Source organism: Zeus faber (assembly GCF_960531495.2).
Source record: "Zeus faber genome assembly, chromosome: 10".
Lineage (NCBI taxonomy): Eukaryota > Metazoa > Chordata > Actinopteri > Zeiformes > Zeidae > Zeus > Zeus faber.
The window spans coordinates 22994273-23014669 of NC_137199.1; the positions used below are offsets into that span (position 1 = coordinate 22994273).

General features: G+C 47.8%; 1 protein-coding gene across 1 annotated transcript in view; it reads right to left on the reverse strand.

Annotated features, from left to right (window-relative positions):
* LOC307236296 (connector enhancer of kinase suppressor of ras 2) overlaps window positions 1-20397 on the reverse strand; it is a gene marked incomplete at both ends in the record, with an annotated part of 65079 nt that overhangs the window by 9961 nt on the left and 34721 nt on the right. The window contains 7 exons of the mRNA XM_080008666.1: window positions 572-658; window positions 1161-1372; window positions 1568-1695; window positions 6399-6545; window positions 11854-11922; window positions 12498-12557; window positions 12827-12946. Of these exons, the coding sequence (XP_079864792.1) occupies window positions 572-658; window positions 1161-1372; window positions 1568-1695; window positions 6399-6545; window positions 11854-11922; window positions 12498-12557; window positions 12827-12946 (823 nt within the window). The remainder of the gene's footprint in view (window positions 1-571; window positions 659-1160; window positions 1373-1567; window positions 1696-6398; window positions 6546-11853; window positions 11923-12497; window positions 12558-12826; window positions 12947-20397) is intronic.

Here is a 20397-nt window from a genome sequence, read left to right on the forward strand (position 1 = left end):
GGATGTGGGAAAATTAGAATTTCCCAGAATGATAATTTCCCAAAGTATGGAAGTGTTAGACGGAAAGTGAGGGAGAGAGAGAGAGAGAGAGAGAGAGAGAGAGAGAGAGAGAGAGAGAGAGAGAGAAAGAGAGAGAGAAGCTCCCCAACATCCGTATTGTGCTTTAATGTTATTCATAGACTTTCTGAGGGGTCGAACGGTGGCTCCTTGGTTGAATACTGATCACGTCTCTCACGGAAGAGTAGAGCTAGCGGGATTGGTCACATTCAACTACCTTAAATTAGTTGTATAAATGCATTTCCCATGCATTTATTTGGATGTTGGCCTGTCAGATACATGCCTTGGCAGATATGTATCCGTACATTTTCACAGCCACACCACCAGATAATGAGCTGAAATGTTTTGAGCTGGGCATGAAGCAAAGCATGGCACCAATCCCACCTGCGTGTATGTGTGCGTGTTTTCATGCGTGTGTGTGTGTGTATGTGTGTGTGTGTGTGTGTGTGTGTGTGTGTGTGTGTGTGTGTGTGTGTGTGTGTGTGTGTGCGTGTGTGCGCGTGTGTGTGTGTACCTCGACTCCCTCTCTTGCCCAAGCTGGGTTCCTTAGCCTCGGCCATCCAATTATATTCCGGGGGCATGGAAACAGGTCTGAGGTCACCTAGAACAACCAATCAGCAGTCAGAGTGGGCTGTGGGCGTAGGGGGTCTGGAGGTTGAGAAGGACGCTGACCAAGACAGTGTTGGTGAGGACTGGAGCAGTGGAGGAGGAAGGGGGGAGTGTGGGATTGAAACGGTGGATGGGTGGTTCAGTGGGTGGGTGGGGTTTTTTATTTAAATTTTATTTTCGGTAAGTTGGGTTTGGTGATCTTAAGACAGAGTAGGTGCGGGTGGTGGAGTAAGGAAGGAAGCTACAGGCAGCTCGGACATCCCCGGACGTGAATGGAACGGCCCTTTGTGGTGTGTGATTGGCGTTCATTCTGGAGGTGCGTACGTATGGCGTCAGACACAAGCACACAGCTGGGCGAGCTAATGAGAAGTGGTGAAAACACAAGGAGGCGCTTTGAAATGAGCAAGGAAATGGAACGGGAAAACAAATATGGGACCAAGCATGGCCAGTGGCAAAACACGCACTCCCTCTGGTTTCTCCTCTCTCTGTTGTACCATGTGTGGGGGTCTTGTCGCGCCGGCGGATGCCGGTGTTGCGGCCCCTGTCGTAGTCCGGTCCCGGAGGCCCGTCGCCCTCAAGCAGAGAGAAGTACTGTCCACTCTCTTGGTCTAGGTAGTAGCTGACCGCCTCGGATCCCTTGGAGCCCGACTGGGAGCTGACGCTGTAGCGGCTGATGTCATCGCAGGACATCAGGCCCAGCTCCTCCCTGAGGGACAGCGCGGGTGCAAGGGCGGTCTTAATAATAATCATAATCATAATTATAATCACAACCACCACCACCACCTACGCCCACGCCGTTCCCGTTTCGCTAATTTCATCATCCTAATCACCATAATCTTCACCACGGTATTTCATTATCATCTTTGTCCTCAAACATCTGGCATGCGCTCGTGGTTCTGACCTGGTGCTGTACAGTCCGGATACGGGGGAGAGGATGAAGACGTCCTGCATGCTGGGGGCGTCCATTTTGGACATGCCCAGGGTGCCACCGGGGGTCGGAGACGTACTGGTGGGACTGGTGGGGACAGGCTGGGAAGCGAGAGAAACAAAGACATGAAGGAGAGGAGAGAGGGAGAGAGAGGGAGAGAGGGAGAGGTTGATTCAACGTTGCTTCAAATGACTCAAGGACGGAGAGAGGTCCATCGAGGTAAAACACAACCATCGCAAGCCATAAATTGGGTTTCATTGCACTTGTGTTGACAACCAAGAACACAAACAACACTTTAGCGGGTTGACCTAGACAGGAAGCCTTTTATCTTTAATCACAGTCAAAACCAGGCTGAGCATTGAAATATTTAGCATTTCCAGAGACCTATTTTGTGCGTGTGTGTGTTTTATCGGTGTGTCGGTGCAGCCTCCCCACATCCTATCGCTTCACTGTTCTCGTCTCCTCACTGACACAGGGCTCTCCATGTCTGTTCCCATGACAACCTCGGCTCTCTCCTCTCTCCTCTCCTCTCAACCCGGTGCTAAGAGAAGGTTGGAGAGGACACGGCGAGGCAACGGCGGCGGCACAGCCAGGTTCCCCCACTCCACCCCACCCCACCGCCCGCCCCCTCCCAGATTGCGTATCCTTCTGTGAGGTCATCTCCGAGATGACGCTCCCGTCGCCGGATGTCACTCCAAAACGCTACCGACCGATACCCCGCTTAGGACGTGCGCGACGAGGGGGGACATATTCCTATCTGTGATTACCTTCTTTTCAAGACAGAGAATGGGAGAGCAAGCAGACTGGTGAATGGAGGCAGAGCTCTCATTACGAAGCCTTTGGGCGTTTCATCATTTTATCGCCGCTGCATTAGCAGCCGATGCATTCCATAGACCCCAATCTTTCTCCGACTTCTCCATCTGCACCACCCCGCCCCCTCCCACTTACTCTCTCTCTCTCTCTTTCCCTCCGTCTCTCTCTCTCTCTCGTCCTCATTTTCTTTCTTTCTTTCATTCTATTTCGCTCACTTCTGCCTTCTGTCATGAAGGCAGCTTACAGTAAGACCGTTTCACAATAAATAATGAAGACGGGGTGGGAGAGAGAGAGAGAGAGAGAGAGCAAAGCAAAAGAAATAGGACACAAGATAAAGACATAGAGGTAGAGAGAGAGAGAGAGAGGGAGAAGGGGCTTGGAGAGGTGGGGTGGGGTGGTGGGGGTGAGAGAGCTGTGCACTGTGGTGACGGCAGCTGAGTGAAAACAGTAATTTGGTGATTAAAGCCCACTGTTGCCTGCTTGAACGAGAGAGAGAGAGTGAGAGAGAGAGAGGGGTTTTATTTTGGGGGAGAGATTGGGGGGAGGAATGGGAGTTAGGATCTCCACAGCAGGCCAAATTCCAGTGCAGTTAACACAGTACTTAAATCATTTGACAACCTGGTCTGCAATCCACAATATACAAATGTAAATACAAATATACCTACTGTCCACAACCCACCCACACACACACACACACACATACATGCACAAAGTGTAGACCAAACAACTTATCTGACTTTATGATAAAAGCATGTTGCCAAACAATTACAGAATCAGTGGACCGAAGCGACAGAATTGTTTTTTTTATCCATACAACCAAAAATAGCGGCGTCCAGAGCACGTGAGCAGGATGAGAGCGTGAAGCGCGCTGCGCCGCTTGGACCATGACAACAATGGTTACAAACATGTGCACATGCCCCGCACTGAAATCCCCATCTTCCTCATTAACACCAGCGTCATTAGACGGATGATCCTGTGCTCCCTCGCGCGCACGCACACACACACACACACACACACACACACACACACACACACACAGAGTAACATCCGCGCGCACGCACACAGGAAACATTGGAGCGAGGGAGAGAGAATGAGAGAATGAGAGAAGGAAACGTGGCGCCCGCCAGAGAAATAGAAGAGGTGGCCATGGAAGGATTTGGAGCTGAAACCACATGATCATTTGTAGAGATAAATTGTTTCCTTTGTGGATTTGTTCTAATCTATCTGAACGCCTGCCACATTTGGGCTAAACTTCGCAGTTGCAAAATCCGTCCTCCAAAACCAGTCTAGGATGTACACGTTTGTCTGTGTGTGTGTGTGTGTGTGTGTGTGTGTGTGTGTGTGTGTGTGTGTGTGTGTGTGTGTGTGTGTGTGTGTGTGTGTGTGTGTGTGTGAGAAAGTGTATGAGCGAATGTGTCCACAACGGAGCTTACAGGGTAAAGTGACCTAGATCCTTTGCCTCTCAAAGAAGCAGCAGGACGATAAACAGAGAGATCCTTCCAGTCACCGACATGGGCGCACACACACACACAGACACACATACACACACACACACACACACACACACACACACACACACACACACACACACACACACACAAAGATGAAAAAGTGTGAATTCAGACGCACAGATAGACACAACTAGACCCACACCCTGGACAAACACACACACACACACACACACACACACACACACACACACAAACACATACATAGTTGCTGAGTAGAGGCTCTTGTTGGAGAGCCAGTGGAGCTGCCAGTAGTTGCTTATGAATAATTAAGAACTCCAGTCTTTGGAAGAGAAGGAACAACGCTAAAACACTCCTTTCTTCCCTCTTCCCGCACGGATATTTCTGTTCTCTGATCTGGGCACTCGTGGTGTGCTTGTGTCTCAGCGCCCGTCAGGGTAGGAACACTCAGAGCCTCCCTACAATCCGCCCGCGCTGCGCACAGCAAACAGAACAAACAGCCTCCCAAAGAAAAACAAAAAAAAACACTTAAAACAATGATTTAGAGAGATAAGACGCCGGTATGGGAAGGAAGACAGTTTGCTGTTTGTTGAAGTCACAGCAGTGTCCTGGTTGCTTTGGTTACCATTTCCAAAACAGCGGAGGTCAGTTTCACACCTCGGACCATTTACACACACACTGCATGTATGCAGACAAATATATGAGGTCATATCTCACACATAAGACACACACACACACACATAGAGAGGAATAATTGCCCAAAAAGAACAAAAGGCACATGGAGGGAGTAAGATGAATGAAGGAAAAAAAGAGGAGACAGAGAAAAAAAAAAACAAGAAAACAAGAAAGGGAATCAAAGCGAGGCAAAGAGCAGTGGAGCGCCGAGTGGAGATGAAAGCACGCATGTAGCATGTAAATGAATTAGCCTATTGCCGGATTATAAATAGAAGCCCTGGCACACAGGGCCCCGGCAAGGCAGCCACCGCTTTACAAAGCTCCCTGGCAGCGTCAGACCGTAGCCCTTGCTCCCTTTCCCCTCCACTGACACCCCCGTCTTCCTCCTCCTCCTCCTCCTCTCCCTCTCCTTCTCCACCAGGACCGGGAAAATTGGGAAACGAATTGCTCTCGCCCTGCGCTAAAACTGTCTGTCGATTTTCCACGGCTATGCCTGACTCTGAAACGGGTAATGATTTGATGTATTTTTAAGTACATACTTGCCCCCAAAGTGAAATGTGCATCTTTTTTAATCACTTTTGAAATAGGGCTTACATCTTAAATAGTTAGAAAACATGATCTGATTCATATGCTGTATGAATTTTTTTAAGGTGATCAAATCAGCTTGCACTTACCATACAATAAAATGGAATTTGTTTAAAAAAAAAAAAAAAAAAAAAAAAAAAAATGCTGCCCTTAAGGGCAAAGGTTAAATAATTCAGCCGTGGGTTTAAGTTGGTCTGAATGTGAACGTGAGTGGGAGTGTGAAACTCTTGAGTCCACACGAACGCCCGAACAGGGGTCACATCCTGCATCACAACCAGCTCACCACAGCTCCACAGAAATATACCATCTGTTCTGCAGGACACAACTTTAAGTTTAAACAACTACAACTTAAACAACTTAACATTATTTCTATTTAGTCTTAATCTTTAAAAATATACGTATGTTTCAACTGAACATTCGTATTTCCAGTTTAGTAGTTATCCAACAAGGGTTATCAGTGACGGTTGACAATGACTTTTGCCCTTAGTACGCTTTCAATCCAGCAGTTGAGAGCAGCAATTTAATTTTCGGCTGCAGACACACATGCAGACCCATACAGCATATCGGCAACAAATACAGAACAAACACATTCAATTAAAACGGAAAAGGTCACGCTAAATAAAGACTCACACCATAGGCGGCGGAATAGGGGCATTTGCGACAGTGGCGTTGTTAGGGGTGGGCGTCTGGGACTTCATCCCCGATTGTTTTATGAATAGGCGCCCTCTAAAATAGCCCCTCGGGGCCGGCTCTGCGCCTCGATCACTCCCTCCAGTGATGGTGCGCCCACACTCTCACGGTACTGACTGTGTCCATGACACGTCAGCGATGGGGTGCCCGTGATTGGTGTGCCGAGACAGTGTGTTTTTGTGTTAGATGTAGGTTATTTTATTTTACTCCGTTTCCTTAAGGAACTAAACAAACACGTGATGGAGACACATTCTCCACCACTCCCTAAACCCACCAACACACACAAATTCACAGTCAGTTTCTAAGGAGTGACGGCATGTCCCCCCACTACATGGTACAATTTGGTGCCCATGACTCATCAGATATAGGAGGCAAGAGTACTTTCCAATTTTGAATAACACCAATTCAAGGAATTTAGATGATTCTAAATCATCTTCATTGAAATGATCAGCTTAACCGGTTCCCTGCGAGGGATGTGCGGATGAGATGACGATGCCTTTGGCTGTCTATTCAACAATGGGATAGTGAGAGAGATGATAGAGGTGGAGGGGGAGTCGCCTGTGGAGGATTACCTGCAGGCCCAGGGGTTTCCAGCGGACGTTCCTGAGCAGGGCGGGCGTGGAGCTGAGTGTGTTCTGGGGTCTCTTCTTCAGGGTGAGGATGACTCCGCACGGGTCCTCCCTCAGAGCGTTCACCAGGTTCTTCAGCTGCCAGCCGACCTGCGGAGGACACACACGGGGCTAGTGAACTAAACCCTCTGGGGAACCCACACACAAATATACATACTGTATACTTACACATACACACACATTTGAAGCAAATAAGCCCTAAACCTTTAACATATATGAATCCCCATGAGCCTGCTACACCACCACCACCACAAGAACCGGGTGCTATTGCTACCATCAACCCAAAACCTATACCTAAAGCTTCTGCACTCTCTTGCCAGTTACCTGCTCCACTGTAACAGAGCTGCACTGACACTAAGGAGCCTCTGTTTGTACTAAGAGTTATAGAGTGGCGTACACTTTTGTCACCACCCCAGCATTTTCAGCCCAGCGTCTGTGCACAGTATAAAAAAAGAAGCACAAAACCCTGCAAGTCCCAAAGGGCCCAATTGGTCTGCAAATACAGTCTTACTGATGCTCAGGATGAATTGGTATAGATTGCCCAGTTCTAATGAGGAGACACGGCAAAAGAAGAGATTAGAGAAAAAGAGGGGGAAGGCAGTGAAGAGGAGAAAAAGAGAGAGAGAGAGAGCGAGAGATAGAGAGGGAGGGATGGCAAAAGAGTAGAATGGCTGGGAGGCAGTTTTATTGAAGTGCTGACAGAAGCTGTTTCCATGCGAGGCTGGAGAGAGCGTCTCTGGGGCACACAGCGCTCATCAGGCCATTGATTGGTGACACTGGTCTCAGTGGCTGGAAGTGTCCGCAGAGGCCACACACACACACACACACACACACACACACACACACACACACACACACACACACACACACACACACACACACACACACACACACACACACACACTAAGCTTTGTTTTGAACTAATCCAACACATATGGATGACCAACTTCCATGTGCCAGCAACCACCTATTTTCCCATTCCCTTTGGCCCAGTCCACTGGTCTAGGTTCGGTGACCGTATACCAGACACAAAGCAACTAAGCAACTAAGACCCTGTTGCAGGAGATACTATGGTCTGTTGTGTCTGTATCCATAAGAAGTTTGTTTTCACAGTCAACAAAAGAGTGTTTTGTCCTTCAATTTCAAAATCAAAGAAACCTCTCGCTCCTCCACAGTTCAGGAGAGAGTATTTATGTATAGGGGTCAGGGTGTTGGAAAAAACTCTCTCTCAGATCCATTAGGGAGTCCAGTGAAATCCAGCGGAGACCCAGCGGGCGGTGAACCAGCGTGAGGCAGTCTACAAACCATCCCCTCACCTGGAATGCTGTTGTGGAAAAGCTGCCGGGCAGCAGCAGACTAAGTAATAAAACAGAAAGATAACACATTCCACCGCTTGTCTCTAGAGCTGCAGATTCTGGGCAAACATCTGCTGCTGAAAGGAAAAATAAAAAAACTCACATTTCAGTTCTGGCTGCCAAAGTGCTGAGATCTATTTGAACAGGTTTCATCTGTTGACTCCGTCTGGGTCTCGACAAAGAAAAGTTTTTCTGTCACGTCATATCATTCCATCATGTCATATTTCTTCCAATAGGCTGTCCTAATTACCAAACAGACTCTTCATGGAGGTCGATACCCTATCATGGATTACAAATCTCTATTGTCTTTGACCATTTTCTTTGCATATGGGGTAGCTGGTTTAAGAGGTTCTTGTATATTCAGAGATGTGGACTCGATTCATTGTGACTTGGACTCGAGTCGACTCGGGTCACTGTCATGATGGCTTGCAACTTGACTTGACAAAAATAAAATCATCAATCATATTTCATGGGGGCGGTGCCACCCCGTGCCACCCCTTAAGCGATGTTCTTAGGACAATTCTCCATAAAAAGTTCAAATTAAAGATCAATTAAAATTTGAAGAGTAGTCAAACAAGTGATATTTTTTGAATGATAAGAAATTAAGAAATAAATACGCTTTTAAAGTGTTTTGTTTTGTTTTTGTTTGATGACATTTATTTCACTGGATATCAAAAATTAAATTCATTGTCATACTTTTTGAAGAGGTTAGATAGATTTGCCAATAATATCATTAATAGCCACGAATTAATACCTTGTCTTTTCTCTTCATCAAGGTACTGCAGGTAAGACTGCAGTATCTTGGGAAAGAAAGTGACTTGACTTGGGACTTGACTTGACTTGCTTGAACTAAGGATTGGACTTGACTTGACACAACCTGTGACTCGACGTGACTTGTCCAAGGAAAAATAACTTGGGACTTGCTTGAGACTTTGAACAAATGACTTGAGACTTACTTGTGACTTGGATAAGAGGGACTTGGTCACATGTCTATATGCAGTAGATCTCTGGTGAAAAATATCGAAAAGTATATTGTTTGATTGGCTGTGATGATGCTTTTATGAATTGATTAAAGCTTGTTCAGTTAACCACAGCCGGGAATAGTTTAAGAAGGGAGCAACGGTGAAACAGAAACGGAATCTGGAACAACCGGTGGTGGTAGGCGTTAAACAGCCGTTTAAAAAGCTAGAGATAAGTCATTTCAACTGTAGTTCTTTACAAACCACAAAAGCAGCTCCTTTAACATCTAAATATAACAGCTAAACCACTTTACATGCATGGGTAGGTGTAGCCAGGTGTAGTCCTACGCAAGATTACACTTCATGCACTATTTTTATCTTCCTCCCCACCATAACCCCAAAAAAACACAATAAACAAAATGCACAAATTCCATGTACCCTTAAAAAAAAAAGAAAAAAAAAAAGAAAGAAAAACCAACAAAACAAATGAAAAATGAATAAGCATTTCCAAGATTATTTTTGGTGGGTATTACATCCATGCTATTATGCAAAAAGATTCTTGCAAGTCTTGCAATTAAAATCTCTCAGAGGTCTAGGAGGTGAGAAAAAGCTAAAATAGAAGAAAGAGAGAAAAAAAAAGACTCAACAGTCGAGAACTACTAAAATTATTCATCTATAATGAATAATAGAGGATGTGAATTTGCATGTTTTGGTGGTCCTGGGGTCAGCGGAGGAGGAGCTCACAGGAGAGATAACATCAGGCACGGTTCCTCCAAGCTGAGAAGGTTTCCAGAGACTGGGGTTGCCTGCTGACAAGGACTTTCCCTGAAATTAATTCCCTTTTCTTTGGCCTTCCTTTTCCCTCCTTATCTCGGTGTGACGTCATGGTGCTGCCAAGTGGCACCGGTGGCCCGGTCTCCTGAAGGCCGCTGTTTAAAAACTCAAAATTGTCTCTCTGCTTCACCCGTTTAAAGAGTCTATAGAGAGCCTCCTCTCTCTTTTTGCCAATATCCTCAAAAACCTTCCCGTAAATTGTCTTTTGAACGAGAAACCAGAAACTGACTGTGAATTGATCCAGCCATCCAATTGATCCAATCCAGATATTTGTTCCAAAATTCATGGGTATTGAACATGGACTCTCGTTATAGTCAATGTCAGGAAGAGGAAGAAGAATCAGCAGAAGGTACATATACGCACATTTTGAGGTTTAAATATCCGGACCCTTAGATCAGTTTAAAAAAACATGTTTTCTGAAATAATAATAGGGAAATTATTAATGCTTATGCTTTTATAATTGTCTGATAAATTAATAAATTGTGTTATTTTTTCTTTGAAAATAAATTCTTTCTTCCTATGAATGACAGGAAAGCAGCAATTTCATTGTATTTGCAGTTATTACCCCTTAAAGGCATGTCATGTTTTTTATGAAAATATATAAGTTCACCAGTCTGGTATGGACTGCATGGACTGACTGTGGAAAATGCCAGATACAAATTCTGCACCTGTTACCCAAACGATGGACCATAGCATATTGCAAGGGCTATATGAATCTGTTAAAGCTCCATCTTGCACGCCAGTTGAGTGCTCTTGAGTGCTCGCTATGCAAATAAGCAAAAACCAGCACAGCGGGGCAGGGAGAGACCGACCAAAATAGTAATACCGCCTAAACTGCTGGTGGAGAGGTATCAACACTCCCAGGGGTCCTCATTATTTTATCAGATGCTACTACCTCTGTATAATTATGCTGCCTCTTCAAACAACCGGTTTGTTATTTGAGCAAATCTCCAAAAATTTCTTACCTCACAAACCCAAACACTGAGCTAAAAACTGTATATCTGCGTTCCTGGTTTTTGAAGTGAGCCCTTCATACATAGGTATGAAGCCTCTGTGGAGCTAAACGATGCAACGCAGGCAGAATACGTCGGTTCGATATTCCCACTTTTTTTTTTTTTTTTTTTCAACATGGAGCCTGATGAGATAAATGAATCGTTCGCGATTCTGGAGGAGTCCTCTTGCAGTCTGCCTCCTTCCTCCCCTAAGACATATCGCACTTCAGCCACCCTTGAATTTCCCCCTCCCTGGATCACCTGGTTCATCTCGGTGCCTCAAATCTCTCCTTGATGCCTCCCCATGTTCCATTCTCCTCCCTCTCTCCCTTTTTCCTCCACCTCCCAGGCACCGTCACCTGACTATTTCACTATGTCACTCTGTCTCACTCCCCCACCCCATGCTTGCACCCCCCCCCGAAGCGAGGGATCAGAGTGGAAAGTCCTGCCGAGGGAAAAATGAGAGGTTGGAACTGGGAGCCTGGCAGGGTGCGCTGTGCACTGTCACCCCGAGGGGTAGGAAGAGAGGGAGAGAGGGAGAGAGAGAGAGAGGGGGGGGAAGGGAGGGAGAGCAGAAAAGAAATCAGCCCCCTTGCTCCCCCCAATGCTTCCCCTACCTATCAGCACGTCGTGGGAAAAGTACTAAAAAACACAAAATAAAATAAAATTAACCACAGACGCTCAAACCCCCCCCCCTTTCCCGCCGCAGAAGTCAAGAGGAAAAAACGCTTCGACAAATCTCTTGTGCTGGAACTGACAGCACCAGCGATGGGAGGCGCTCTGAATCACGCGCTCTCGTGAGGCAGCGTTCTATTTAAGATGGCCGCCCGTTCCTCAGCTTCCCCCTCTGATGTGACGAGCCTCCGCTCAGAGGCAGAAATAACACAAATTCTAGTCTGGAAGTGGAATGATATAACCATCATCGCCCCAGCCAGAGGCCTCCTCCTCCTCCTCCTCCTCCTCCGCTTCCAGCGCTTACGCTCGACCAAGACCACACAACATTAGAACGTGAGAACTTTCTGGACACTTTCTACCGCCAGTGCTTGATTCGATCACAAAGTAACACGATCTCAGGACAGAAAGCACCAAGCTGGCCACAGTGGCAGCAGATTCAGCCGCATTTTGACATCCCATCAACACAGCACGGCGTGAAAAACAAGCACGCACACACACACACCGCTTGTGTGTGTCATGTGTTCTAAGCAAGCCTTAACAGTTAAATACTTAGCGCAGGGTGTGGTGTTTGCGGGTGACTCACCACAGTCTGGTGGTTGACCTGGATCACCTCATCCCCCGCATGAATCTTCTTACACTGGTCTGCGGGAGACTGCCGAGAGAGGGAGAAATGAGAAAAAGAGAAAGTGTGAACAGACAGAAAATGTTGAGATGGATAGACAGACAGACAGACAGATAGACAGATAGACAGATAGATAGACAGATAGATAGACAGATAGATAATATACAGTCTACAATATTGTGGTGTGGGGATGGTGTGGTTTGAGCAGCCACACCTGACCTGGATCAAGATAATTGGGGACCCAGGATCAGAGTGGCTGCATACAGTACCTGTTGCTCGTTGGTTGGTCTTACAAGCAACAGGTAAAACCCCCATCCCCACACACACTCAGGAGAGGAGCCCTCTGTGCCTGAGGTCCCTGACACCGCCACTGGAGTGGCGTGTGATCGGAGAAACTGCCACAAATATATAACCCTAACCCTAATAGATAGATGGATCTGGTTGCAATAATTAAAATATACTTTAGATAGACATTTGCACAGAATAGATATTTAGATATATACTGTAGGTGTCTAGGTAAATTATGTATTTTACATGTGTATAATTAATGTGCATGTTGCTTGCTCTACAGATTTTGTGTCTATTTCCAAAAAAGTCAAACGTACATTCTCTGTTGTTCCGGTGATGACGTGGAGGCCATCGTATGTTGATTTGATGTACATGCCCTGTTAAACACACACACACACACACACACACACACACACACACACACACACACACACACACAAACACACACACACACACGCACACGCACGCGCACACACACACAAACACACAGGGAGAGAGAATTCAGCCCATACTACAGGTGAGGTGGCTAAACTGTAGATATTGTGTACACCTGTGTGTATATTTGTGTGTGTGTGTGTGTGTGTGTGTGTGTGTGTGTGTGTGTGTGTGTGTGTGTGTGTGTGTGTGTGTGTGTGTGTGTCCCTACCAGTCCTTCACTGGGCATGATGCTGGTCAGGTGGACAACCTCCAGGTGAGCCGACTGGGAGACTAGAGAGTCTGACGACAGCGAGATGATGTGGTCGCAAATCCCGGCCAGGGTCTTACACTGGAGCAAGAGAGAGAGAGAGAGAGAGATGATAGACAGAAATGACAGAGAGAAGAATAAGAAGAAGGGAAAAGAGAGTTATTTAGACTGGGTGGGGCGCGCATAGGCCTACCTGGAGGAGGTGAAATGGAAATCATTTTGTCAGATCAGACTCACATCACCACTCCCATCGCTCTCCCACACAAACTGTTTCCCGTTTCCCGTCCGTCCGCCAGCTTGACCGTGAGACATCGATGCAGACAAAGCGACGCATCATCGACGGCAGCCGAGCTTTTTAAACTTCTAAATCATAATTACTTAGCGGGTGTGTGTCATCATGGCGAGCGTATGACAGCCATTGAGTGTTGAGTGTTGCTTTTGCTCATATTAAAGCCACTGCTTATTCCTAAATTAAGAACACATTAACAGATGGCCGTGCGTGCATATTAGCTGTGGTAAAATCCGTTGGTAATGCGTGTTGCACTGTTATACCATAATGTGCATTATACCCAATGCAGAATAAGAATCAGAATCAGTTTTATTTGCCAAGTGCATTTCCATATACTCGGAATTTGTACCGGTGAGGTTTGGTGTGTTTCACTGCAGACAATAAAAAAGTATTTAAAAAGGTGGAAAATTAAAATAACAAAAAAAATAAAAATAATAAAAAGTGAAGTTTTTAAAAAGGAAAATTTGACAAATATATACAAAAAGCCAAAAAATACAAAGAATAAGCAAAAAACAAAAAAGATACATCAAGGTACCTCAAGATATATAAAACAATAAATACAAAATGAACAAAATGCAGTACTATGAACACGGGGGCTGAACCCTCATCTTTGTTCTCCATGAAGCTTGATTCTTGTTTTTCAGGCCGTTTGTCTGCTTAGTCACACGTGAAAATGTATCATCAGAAACATCGCTGCCTTCTAATCTTGGCTGACTGAATACAGTGGGCTAATGCAGAGCCGTATCCTGGTTATCTTGCACACACACATACAGAAACACACATATAAACACACGCACGCACGCACACACACACACACACACACACACACACACACACACACACACACACACACACACAGAAAGAGAGGCACAAAGATAAACATAATCAAAAACCGCAACAAGCACAAACATACGCACACACAGACCGAAATGAAGGCAATCACACACAGACACACGCACACACACACACACACACACATACACATACACACGCACACACAGACCGAAATGAAGGCAATCCCACACAAACACACACGGACACAAATACCACCACAGACACACGCACACACACACATAGACACACACACACACACACACACACACACACACACACACACACACACACACACAAAATCATACAAACAAACATAATCATGCATAGCTAATCTGACAGACAGATGCACACATAGGATACTGAACTACTGTATATGCAGACACATAGGTATGGAACACAGCAGATATTTCCCCAAAATGCTACATTTTTGGGCAAATGTCCGCTATAAATCCCACTGTGCCCGTGGTGATTTTCATACAATGATCTTCAAATCTAGTCTTGTTTCTGATGAACAGCCAGCAGATTAGGGTTATTATGTTCTGGGGGAGATATCTCTCTCTTTCTCTCTCTCTCTCTCTCTCTCTCTCTCTCTCTCTCCCTCTCTCTCCAGGTATTGGATGATTATCAGTGGTTTGGGTGTGGCTCCCACAGCTCCCTTTTTCGCAGAGAACAGTGGAGAGAGACAAAAAGTGTTGGGTAGCGAGAGGGACACGCATCAAATGACTGCAGGCTGGACTGAAACTCAAGGCGCTGCCCGTACGGTACGCGAGCTCTTCGGGTCGAGCCGCCAGGACCCCGTTCCTACAGTGACTTCATATTAGCGCCCGTGTGTCCGGACTGTGCCGGAAGTCACGTCGCACGTTCCCGAGACCGCGTTCAGACGTCAGGCACGGAACAAACCTTTGAGCTACGATCCAGGGAAGGGGAGACAGGAGAAAGAGCGTGGTGTTGGTGTAATCCAGCCTAAAGCCACAAATGGAGGACATCAAAGTCGCCGCGGCGGATGGGGATGCCAGGGCCGGGCGTTGCGGCGGCGCTCACGCTCGCCGCTCTTTGATCATTAGCCTAATAGACTTGACCTGGGATTAACACTGGCCGTCAGATGAAAGGCCAGTCACCAGTGTGGAGTCTGTCGGGGGCCCCCGGGCGCCGACATGCCCGGCGCCGATCACACGCGTCTCCGGAGAATCGCAGAAGCGCGCAGATTACAGGCGAGTTAGGTTACGCAGCTGGCTGGCGTGAGATTTAAGAGCAGTCAGACAGAAAGCCAGATGTAGTGCACTGCCAGACGGATTAAGCCGGGGCTCCACACTTCGTCACATCCGTTTTTTGTTCTCCTTCCTTTCTCCGTGCTCACACACCTTTCGTTCCTCACCCAAACACAAACACACACGCACGCACTCACACATACACACACGCGCGCGCGCGCACATAAACATGTGCAGTCGCAAATGCGCTCTAATACATATGCACGCAACCATGAATTTGGTAACTTATTCGCAGACACGCCGCAGTTGCATAATACAAACACTCCACATGCCTGAATTTACACTACAGCAAACATGAACTTAAATGGAAGGAGGGATGAGGAAAAGAGGGCGACGGAGAGAGAGGTTATCGAAAGTGAAAGGGAGAGGTAGAAAATGGGGTAAAAAAAAAGGGGGGAGAAGGAGAGGAACGGGGAAACACAACTAGGACAGTCTTATGTAATTCCTCATCCTTATGCATGCATGCATGCATGCACATAAACACGTACACACGTGCACACTCAGACACACTTCATGCCTCATCAAACACACACACACACACACACACGCTCCTGACTTTTCCTGCCTCTCACCCCCACCCCCTCTCATTCTCTGTCTGTCTCTCCACCCGCCCACGCGCGTGTGCGCGCACGCACGCACGCACGCACGCACGCACGCACGCACGCACACACACACACACACACACACACACACACACACACACACACACACACACACACACCATACCCCTGTCCATCTGATCACTGCAGGCTCTAGTCTAGAGGGGAGGAGAGCAGGACTGACTTTTGCATTATTGAGTGGAAGCTGACAAACGTACCAAACGACCACTAGAGCAGCTACAGCAGTGTTGACCAGATATTCTCGTTGTCTCTCTAACACCCATTTTTGGGGCAGCGTTCGAAAGATGCTCGTAACAGATATTGAAAACAAACTAAGGAGGGGAATATCTGTAATTAGTCACATAAACCACTGTATTATGTAATGAGTAATCTCAACAGATTAAGAGAAAGGTTAGACCAAATGGATCAAATGCAAATTCCCCAAAACGTTATGCAATTACAACAAAACATTTGCAAAACATTTCCTTCACCAAAACAATCCATGTTAATAATCTGAAATATTTATCGACTCTCCCCGCATTCTTCCTCTATTTGTTTCTCTTTCTATCTTGCTCCCTCTCCCTCACCCTCTCTCTCTCGCTCTCTCTTTCTCTCTCTCTCTCTCTTTCTCTCTGTCTCTCTCCCTCTCCCTCTGTCTCTCTCTCTCTCTCTCTTCCTCTCTGTCTCTCTCCCTCTCGCTCTCTCTCTCTTTCTTGTTCTCTTTCTCTCTCTCGCTCTCTTTCTCTCTGTCTCTCTCCCTCTGTCTCTCTCTCTCTCTCTCGCTCTCTTCCTCTCTGTCTCTCTCCCTCTCGCTCTCTCTCTCTTTCTTGTTCTCTTTCTCTCTGTCTCTCTCTCTCTATCTATCTCTCTCTCTCTCTATCTATCTATCTATCTATCTATCCATCTATCTCTCTCTCTCTCTCTCTCTCTCTCTCTATCTATCTCTCTCTATCTATCTATCTATCTATCTATCTATCCATCTATCTCTATCTATCTATCCATCTATCTCTCTCTCTCTCTCTCTCTCTCTCTCTCTCTCTCTCTGAGTGATTGGAGGCGTGAGCGAGTGGAGCGTGTGAGCGTTTGGTAGAGTGAGTGGTTTTCTCTCTAACTTTTTCTATCAATTGCATGTTTATAATTATTTGGTGGTGACGGGTTTAGTTTTTTGTTGGTTGTAGGGTGTGCGCACAGCGGGTGGGGGGTGGTGGTGGTAGTGGTGGTGGTGGTGGTGCGGGTCCGCAACCATGTCGGACCTCACCAAGCTAACGAGGAAGCACGGCATTAAGTTGCCCGTGTCTTCCTCGGTCTCGGTGGAGGACTGCAGCCTGGCGGTGGGGAAGGCTGTCGGCTACAGCAGCGTTGTGTCCGCAGCGCGGATGAACAGCGCGGTGGTCATCTTCCTGGATGGCGTAGACAAGGTGAACGCGGTGGTGGCGAGCGGCGTTACGGTGAACAAAATGTTTGTTCCCGTCCTGCCTCTCTCCACACCGGCGAGGAGGGTGAATTTGGCGAATGTTCCGCCGTTTATTAAGGATGAGACCCTCACTAAGGAACTGGCGAGGCACGGGAAGGTGGTGTCGCCAGTTAAAAAAGTCCCGTCGGGGTGCAAGTCGCCGCTGCTCAAGCATGTGGTGTCGCACAGGAGACACGTCCTGATGGTGTTGAACAACAGGGATGCGGAGCTGAACGTAGCTTTTAAAATCAGGGCGGATGAGTTTGACTACGTGGTGTTTGTCAACACTGACACCACCAAGTGCTTTGGGTGCGGTGGGGAGGGACACCAGGTCAGGGCATGTCCAGGTAAGAAGGCAGGCGGTGAGACAGGTGAGGGGCAGAAGGGTGGACAGGACAAGGAGGGAGCACAGGAGGGGGCAGGTGAGGGTCAGAAAGGGGAAAAGCAGGCGAAGGTGGGGGCACAGGAGGGAGCAGGTGAGGGTCAGAAAGGGGAAAAGCAGGCGAAGGTGGGGGCACAGGAGGAGGCGGGGGAGGGCCAGAAGGAAGGAGGGGAAAAGCAGGTGAAGGTGGGGGCACAGGGAGAGGCAGGTGAGGGCCAAATGGAGGCAGGGGAAAGACAGGTGGAGGCAGGGGCACAGGGGGAGACAGGTGGAGGGCGGAAAGGAAAGGAGAAGAAACAGGTGAAGGTGGGGGCACAGGAGGGGGCAGGCGAGGGGCATGGGAAAAAAAAGGAGGGGGGGGAGGGGAATGTGGAGCCGCAGGAGGGAACGGGTGGAGGTAGACAGCGCAGCCAGGTGAGCGTGGAGACACGGGGGGAGGCAGGCGAGGGTCTGGAAAAAAGGCAGGTAAGGGTGGGAGGACAGGAGGGGAAGGAGGAGGGTCCGGAAGACAGGCAGGTGGGTGCGGGGGGACAGGAGGGGACTGGTGAGGGAAAGGAAGCTACGGAACAAAGTCAAAGGAGTGCAGGTGACGTAGCTAGGGAGGAGGAGGCACTGGAAGGAAGTGACTTTGAGATGGGGGACGAGGACGATCGGGTGAGAGTCCCCCGGCTCAAAAGAAAGTCCAACAAAATGGCAGGAGACTCTCAGGCGAAGAGAGGGACAGCAAGCCAGGGGAAGGCAAGTCAGGAGGTGGAGCAGGGAGGCTCGGAGTCAGAGTCCTGGATGGAGGAGGACTCTGCTGCAGACAGTGAGGGGCAGGTTTTTCTCGGCGTAAAGAAGAAAAAGGGCAAAAAAAGCTACAGTGTGGGCAAAATAAAAGCGTTTCTGCACAGGACGAAGAATGTGAAAGGGATTAAGGTGGAGGATTTTTTCTCAGACAAGGAGTTGCTGGCGAACGCGGCCCAGCAACAGATGAGGAGTAAGGGGAGAGGAGGGTTCACGGACCAGGAGGTGTACAGGTTAAAGAAAATAGTGCAGAAGATCAGGAAGGAGCTGAACAACGGAGAGGATGGGGAGGAGGTGGAGGTGGGTGCTGCTGTTCGGGCTGTTTCCCTTTTCCGTTGCAATGAGTGACTTTAACATCAGCACGCTGAACGCGAATGGGGCCAGAGACGCAGCTAAGAGGTCTCTGCTGTATGAGCTGATGGAGCAGAAGAGGCTGGATGTGCTGTTGGTGCAGGAGACCCACAGTGACTCTGGCAATGAGGCTGACTGGAAGAGGGAGTGGGGGGGGGAGGTGGTGCTAAGCCACAAGAGCACCACCAGCGGTGGGGTGGCTCTTCTCTTTTCTAAGAGCTTTGCCCCAGCATCCTTTGAGGTGGAGGAGGTGGTGGAGGGCAGACTGATGGTGGTGAGGGCAGCATTTGAGCATCATAAGTTTGTCTTTATAAATGTGTACGCTCCCACCACAGGACCACACAGAGTCACTTTTTTGCAAGTTTTAAATGGGGTTTTAAGCAAAACTCGTACTGGGGAGTTTTTGTTTCTAGGAGGTGACTTTAACTGCACCGAGAACGACCTGTTAGACAGGAACCACTGTGAGCCTCACAGAGCATCGCAGAACGCGATGAGGCTGCTCTCAAGCGAGAACGAGCTAACGGACGTGTGGAGGAGAACCAACGGGGATGAAAGACAGTACACCTGGGTGCACTGCAGAGGCACCTCTTTATCGTTGGCCAGACTAGACCGGTTTTACTGTTTTAAGCACCATTTTAACATTTTTAAGGAATGTAGAATGGTGCCTGTGGGTTTTACCGATCACTCCCTGGTTGTTTGCCGTGTTTTTATCGCCAATGTAAAGCCCAAAAGCGCATATTGGCATTTTAACACCACCCTACTATGTGACTCCAACTTTAAAGATGCTTTTAGGTTTTTTTGGGAAGGTTTTAGAGACAGAAAGCAGGATTTTATTTCCTTAAGACTGTGGTGGGACTATGGGAAGAGGGAGATAGAGCAGCTCTGTCGACAGTATACTCTCAATGTCACACGGGACATCACCAGATCTATGAGGGATCTGGAGACTGACATTGTGGAGTTACAGGGTGTAGTGGAACCCACTGGGAATCGAGATCACATTAAGGACCTCAAGTCTAAAAGAGCTGCTCTTGCGGACCTACTAGGCACCAAGGCGCAGGGGGCGCTGGTCCGCTCTCGCTTCCAGAGCGCAGCACTGATGGACGCACCATCTAGTTTCTTTTTTAGCCTGGAGAAGAGCAACGGGCAGAGCAGGTTTATCCACGCCCTGAGATCAGACACAGGACAGGAGCTCAGGAGGCCGGAGGAGATCCGGACGAGAGCCGTGGACTTTTACACAGAGCTGTACAGAAGTGAGTACGAGGAGCATAAAGAACTGTTTTACTCCTTTTGTGGGAATTTGCCCAGGGTCCCGGAAGATGTCAGTGCGGTGCTGGGGGAACCTCTGACCCTGCAGGATCTTTCCACGGCCCTGCAGAGCATGAAGGGGGGTAAGGCCCCTGGCATCGACGGGATTCCTGCAGAGTTTTACAAAGAGTTCTGGGAGGAGTTACGGGAGGACCTTTTAATGGTTTTTAATGAAGTTTTTAAAGATAAGTTATTGCCAGTCAGCTGCAGGAGGGCAGTCATCACCCTCCTACCCAAGAAAGGAGACCTGCAGGAGATCAAGAAC